The sequence below is a fragment of the Chanodichthys erythropterus genome, chromosome 2 (genome assembly GCF_024489055.1).
Source record: "Chanodichthys erythropterus isolate Z2021 chromosome 2, ASM2448905v1, whole genome shotgun sequence".
NCBI lineage: Eukaryota > Metazoa > Chordata > Actinopteri > Cypriniformes > Xenocyprididae > Chanodichthys > Chanodichthys erythropterus.
The window spans coordinates 10,169,569-10,175,987 of NC_090222.1; the positions used below are offsets into that span (position 1 = coordinate 10,169,569).

Consider the following 6,419-nt stretch of genomic DNA (forward strand, 5'->3'; position numbering starts at 1 on the left):
ATCATATGCACGCGAAAAACTGCGTACCATAAGCACGCCAAAACACATTTTGGCATATATATTCTACGAGATTACAAACTCGTACTATTGATACGCATTTTCGTGTGATCGGGCTTGCTTTTTTCCCTTCTTTACGTGCTTGAGCAAACACACGTACGTCTGCAAGACGTCTGTTAAAGATCACTTCATCTGGAAAGCATCTGCTGTTTACAAACATCTATTAGACGTCTTTAAGATGTCAGTTTTACATACATTCTAAATCATAAACATCTTAAAGACGTCTTCTAAACGTCTATTTGACATCTGACAGGAAACGTCCTATAGACGTATTCCAGATGAGCAAACACCCTAAATAATACGTCTTCCAGACGTAAACACATACATCAAATAGACATCTCCGAGATGTACGTGTGCTATCAGGGCACAGAGCTGCACGGGCGTTTCAGTCCTCCTTCGTGAAGTCTTCCACAAATCTGACTCTGTGGTTAAGGCAGACAGATGAGTTTTTCGTTGATTTCCATATTTCGTCCCTGTATTTCTGCATTGTGAATTGTACGATCATCTGTCTTGGTCTCCCTGTCTCCTTCTTACCAATCCAGTGCACTGTGTCAATGATGTCGTCTAATTTCTGTATAAAGTGAGGAGCAATTTCGGCAATCAGGTCAATCACTTCCCTGCAGGCATCCTCTTCAGACTTTTCCTTCATGCCGTTGATCCGGAGATTCCATCTTCTTTTATAACGTTCAAGATCTGATGTTCTGTTGTCCAGATCGTTCTGTGCAGCAGTTAAACTCCGGACCGATTTGCACATCTCATTGCATTTTTCTTTGCAGTCTTTAATTTCAGCAGAGTTAAATTCGACCGCTTTGGAGATCTCTGCTATCATAATGCTGTTGTTTCGCATTTGATTCACCATTTCTTCTAACTTTTCGTCTTGTGAATCGAAGCGAGCAGTCAGGGATGTAACAGAGTTGCATTAGTGATGTCCTCTACTTAAAATTTTGGCTTTTTCGACATATGTGCTTTAGTGGGTGTAAAGTGAGAGGAATCACGCCGTCTCTCTGATGAATCAGCCTCTATTTCCATCTCTGTAGCTGAAGCTTGAGCCGCGTGATGAGCCGGAGGAATAACAATCTTCGGATGGTTTGTCTGTTGAGATTTTCGCATTTTGGAGGCCGGTAAAAAATATCACAAAACTTAAATATCAATCTGGGTAGGTGTAATTGAGAATTAAACTATTTACATATTAGAAAACGGGAGATAACTAAGCCGCTTAGTGAGAGCGCATGTGTTCAGCCCGCCATCTTGCCGGACATCGTCCGTGACGTCTTTAACAACGGAGTCCGATCCTCCCTTCCCCTCCACTATGTAATTAAAGCTGCGACAGTCGAGTGCACAAAGTGTCCAACATTCCACACTTCGTTTTTTCCATTAATTTAGTGCATCATCCGGGTATTTAAAGTGTACTTTTTCTTTTTGGAATTTTCAGTGTGAACGCACTACTCGCACTATTTATACTTAAAAACGTCATAGAATAGTGCATAAATCCGCAAATTGGGACACACCTGTAGTTTTTGTTATTTTTGGACCAAAATGATTTTAGATGCTTCAAAAACTTCTAACTAACCCACTGATGTCACATGGACTACTTTGATGACGTTTTTATTACGTTTCTGGACATGTACAGTATATTGCACATACATTTTCAATGGATGGACAGAAAGCTCTCGGACTAAATATAAAATATCTTAAACAGTGTTCCGAAGATGAAAAGAGGTCTTACGGGTTTGGAACAACATGAGGGTGAGTCATTAATGACATAATTTTCATTTTTGGGTGAACTAACCCTTTAAAGTATTTCAGTGGGCTTAAACAGATCGCCCTTTACAGCAGATTTAGTTAAAAAACAACGGACCTAAATATGATTTTCAGTTACAATAATTCATCCTAAAATTCAACATTAGTAGGCTGACTTACTTTTCACCATCAGTCGTGCGCGCACTCAGAGGATCGCCCAGTTCTTGGTAAATTCATTTACTGGAGAGTCGCTCTGAACGGAATTCGCGAATGAATGTTGCCCTGTGTTCCATTCGGAAGGGCTCATCCCTAATCCCTTCAGAGGGTTTTCCCTCCAGAGTGAGAGCTTCGAAGGGATGAAGGGTGTAGGGGTCCAAAAAACTCTTCTTTTGGAACGCACTTCTGCGTCATCTTAACGAGACAATCGTTGAAAAGAGGAGTAGATTTTGCAAGCTGCGCCCTTTGTTTAACGTTAGTTAATTTATTTATTTATTATGTATTTGAAACATTTGAATGGACTGATAAAGGGAGCTGTAATGTATTTTTGTTGAACTACAATGTCATTTTGACCATAATAAGTACAAAATCTAACTCGTATAAATATTGCAGTAGTATAGAAAAATATTATACATACATTTATAGACAGCAAACAACTTCACTGTGCAAAGGATCATGGGGGCCCTAAGTGTCCATCAGATGTACCCTTCGAAATCCTTCATTCTGAAGGGCCCTTTGAAGTGGCCAGTTTTGAACACTTCGGTTTGGAACGACCCTTCAATATGGCAACCATGATTATTTTCACTCCGAAGTGCCCTTCGGAGGGAGATATTTCCCGTTTGGAACGCACCTTTGATGTGATTTGTGAACCGATTTAACAGTTTGATTGAAAAGAATCAGCTCGTGTAAGAATTAGGGGTGGGAATCACAGGTTAATGCACAATACGATATTGTCACGATATTTTGCCCACGATAACGATATATCACAACACCAGCAATTCTGTGACAAACGATATATTGCAAGAAAATCATCCACGATATATCACGATATCTGTAAATTAAGAAAAATGCATCAGAAAGTCATATGATTATGTATTTAATTTATTAACGTATATTATTTGAACATGTACACAATGCAACTGTAAACTTTTCTGTACATCAACTTCTGATCCTGAAAACAATTTATTTTATGTAAACATTTTAATGCTTAGAACTTAATGCAAAAGCATGCATTTAGATTAAGGTAGATTAAGGTGGGAATCAGATAATCATGTTTTTCTTCAAAAACAACAACTGATCAACATGCTCAGAACTGATCAGACTCCTCTGAGCACTGATGATGTCCCCGGCAGTTGAGAACATTCGTTCTGCTGATACACTTGTTCCCGGGACACACAAATACCTTTGTGCCAGCTTGGAGAGGAGAGGGTACCCATGTACCTGCTATTTCCACCATTGCAATGGATCATCTGTCAGTGGTAAAGCTGGAGCCTCTTGGTATCGTTTCATCTCTTGTTCAGCTATGGTGGCAGCTGAAGGCATGGACGTACTGGTACTACAGCTGTTGTTGAACGTCTGTCCAAGGAGATCAGCAAGCGCAGATTTCCTCCTCTTTGGGCAGTGTGCAGTGGAAAGGTCTTTTCCAGGATCACTGTAGTCTATCATCCCATCAGCAGCAGCATACATGGTGCTTCCTTCCTGGTCAGGAGGAGGAGTGCTCTGAAATCTGTTGTCCATCAAGTCTGCAGACTCCTGGAAGAAAAAACAGTGGGACACCTGTTGCGTTATTATTTAAAGATAAAAATAAAATACATGGTGTATATTTTAACAGTAATTTCATGGTTTTGAAGTATAAAACTTGAACTGAACATTCAAAGGATCATCTATGATTAATGAATTTACGTTAAGAGCAGCCGCCTTTGACACCACTTTGGTAAATGTCTCATGCATGTCCTCTGGTGATAGGAAGAGCAGAGATTTAAACCTCGGGTCTAAGGCTGACGAAATGTAGAGGTTGCTTTTCTCTTTTGAAGAATTGTATCTCTTAGAGAGGTCTTCGTAGATGGCATTCTTTAACTCTTTGATAAGAGGGGAGTCCTTAGCAGTGCTGCTCATGTCACTCAACAGTTGGGTGTGAAGCGGAGCAATGATAGAAACTGTTGGGGTCCTCTCCTCACACATGACATTTGTTGCCACCAGCATAGGCTTGAGGGCTTTTACGACATCTTCAGCATTTGATATTTCCATCTCATTCAAGGTGCAGATGTCAGAGACACTCTTTCTCACCTTTTAAAAAACAGCAGAGTGCAACATTAATTAAAAGATGTATTTAATAATTCAGTTGAAAATAATACAATTTTCTTAAACCTCAAATAACAGGACATAACAATTTAGCAACATCAAAAATAGAATTAAATCAATACAATTCACAAGGAATTGAATCTTGGTTAAGGCAATTAACAATAACTAAAGTTATAATAACCAGCTTACCTCAGGAGATAAGAGGGAAGCACAGATGGCAGGTTGCTGCTCGAGAAAACGGGAGAGCATCTCATATGCACTATTCCAGCGTACTGCAACATCTTTTATCAACTTGTGATGTGGAAGGTCCAACATTGTCTGGTTTCTCTTCAGTGCTTCCGCTGCTTTGGTGCTCCTATTGAAGAACACAGAAATCCTCAGAATCTTCGCTAGCAGTCGAGCTACAGCAGGTAGCTTTAAAGCAAACTGGGACGCAAGGTTCAGTATGTGTGCAAAACATTGTATGTGCTGGAATCCTGTCAGCTTGACAGCCAAAGTCATGTTGGTTGCGTTGTTTGTAACAACTACAGGATCTTTTTGTTAGACTCCATTCCTCTGCAGCCCGCTGCAACACTTCTGCCATATGAGCGCCGGTGTGGCTATCATGCATTGCCCTAGTTTGAAGAACGTAAGCATTCATCTCCCACTTGACGTCAATAAAATGAACAGTTATTGTCACGTAGGACTCCGTGGCCCTGACTTCGGTAAAGTTGTTTTTATATTTGCACATTCGGACATCCATATTCAATAGCCTTGTTAATCACACTACATTGGACATTCAGTGGACATTCACAAGTAAATATGCCATTAAAACAATACTTGCCTATTTTGATCGACTGTGAAAAATGTTGTAAGTTGACAATCGTTGGTTGTCAATATCATATCGCTGCTTAAAATTCACAAACATTAATTTATTACACATTTATTGGAAAGTCCGAATTTATCAGAAATTATGTTTCATTAACGTAGTTCAGGAGGAACAAGTCAAATAAGCTACCCAATCATTACGTCATCTTAATGATTACGTCATCTCAACCAGCTGTCAACAATCTGTAATCAACGTATCTACCCAATCGGCATGAGTTCAGGCCTGTATATAATCACAGTCAGAACTCACCCAAGGATCCTCAACAGTTTCCAGAATCCCTCCACCACCCCGTCTCCACACACTCTCTGGGTTACTTCATATAATCTAAAGGGGGGGGGGTACTCTATGTTCGGGCCGATTACCGAGCTCGGAGCCCTCTCCCCGGACAGCACGCCAAATACGTTTACCAATTTATTTACCTGACTTATTTGTAAGTGTGAACTTGTGAAGTCCGAATTTGCGAATATAAAACCAACTTTATCGAAGTGTGGCCCTGGACGTCCACGAGTCGCAGGTGAGGGCAATTCTCTCAGAAGATTCGAGCGCAATCTGTACCTTTTTTCTGGTCTCTTTGTACAGTGCTGGAACTGCCGTTTCGGTAAAGTACTTTCGACTCGGAATTTCGTATCTTGGTTCCTGTATTTTCAGCATTCGGCGAAAACCTTCATTTTCCATCACACTGTAAGGACAAAGGTCCTTACAAATAAACGTGGCAATGGAATTTGTAATGCTATTAGCCCTTGGCGACGAAAAAGGAAGCTTTGCCTTACAAATGTCAACCAGCGTTGGCTGATTCACTGTAGCCTTAGTGTGTCACGGTATCCACAGAAACAAGCAGGCAAGATCCAAGTGCAGAGGTTATTTAATGTGTAATCCAAAAATCATAAATCCAGAACAGGCAGGGGTCAAAATCCACAAAGGCAGTCAAACATGAAACAAGAAAACAAACAAAGAAACGAGTGACCTGAACTGAAACCTCCATAACAAAAGCAGAAACAAACAGGGTATAAATAGACAGACACTAATGAGAGAACACAAAACAGCTGGGTGCAATGACATGGAATAATGAGTCCAGGGAAGTGCATTATGGGTGATGAAGTTCATAAGTGGGGTGAGACACAGTCCGGGTTGGAGTGCCCTCTAGTGGCAAACAAGGGCACTCCCAGTAATGATCATGACATTACCTCCCCTCAAAGGAGCGGCTACCAGACGCTCCACCAGACATACAAAAAAAACAAAAACTCAGGAGGGAGGTGGAAAGGAGGAGGACCAGGGGGAGGGATGGTGGGCCAGGTCCAGAGTCTCCAACAGAAGGCCAGGGAGGAGCCGGGGGAACAGTCCATGGAGACTCTAGTGGGATTGGGGTTCTGGCAAGTTGCCAAGGCAGTGCTGAAGGAACTGACCAAGCGGGTGTCAACAGGTCTGGAGTCCTGGCTGACTGCCAGGGCGGTGCTGG

At 41.3% G+C, this 6,419-nt stretch overlaps 1 protein-coding gene across 4 annotated transcripts; it reads right to left on the reverse strand.

Annotated features, from left to right (window-relative positions):
• Positions 1-2,913: 2,913 nt before the first annotated feature.
• Positions 2,914-6,090, reverse strand: LOC137024594 (E3 SUMO-protein ligase ZBED1-like). Of its 4 annotated transcripts, none has more exons than XM_067392356.1 (4): positions 5,734-6,090; positions 4,285-4,450; positions 3,697-4,080; positions 2,914-3,546 (listed from the first exon to the last, which is right to left on the reverse strand). In XM_067392356.1, the coding sequence occupies exons 2-4, from the start codon at positions 4,408-4,410 to the stop codon at positions 3,238-3,240; spliced, it is 819 nt and encodes a 272-aa protein (XP_067248457.1). In that variant the 5' UTR covers positions 4,411-4,450; positions 5,734-6,090; the 3' UTR covers positions 2,914-3,237. The 4 variants fall into 4 exon arrangements, with proteins under 4 accessions (XP_067248457.1, XP_067248449.1, XP_067248446.1 ...); XM_067392348.1 differs by having other exon boundaries at positions 5,519-6,090; XM_067392345.1 differs by having other exon boundaries at positions 4,285-4,709; positions 5,519-6,090.
• Between the last annotated feature and the right edge of the window lie 329 nt (positions 6,091-6,419).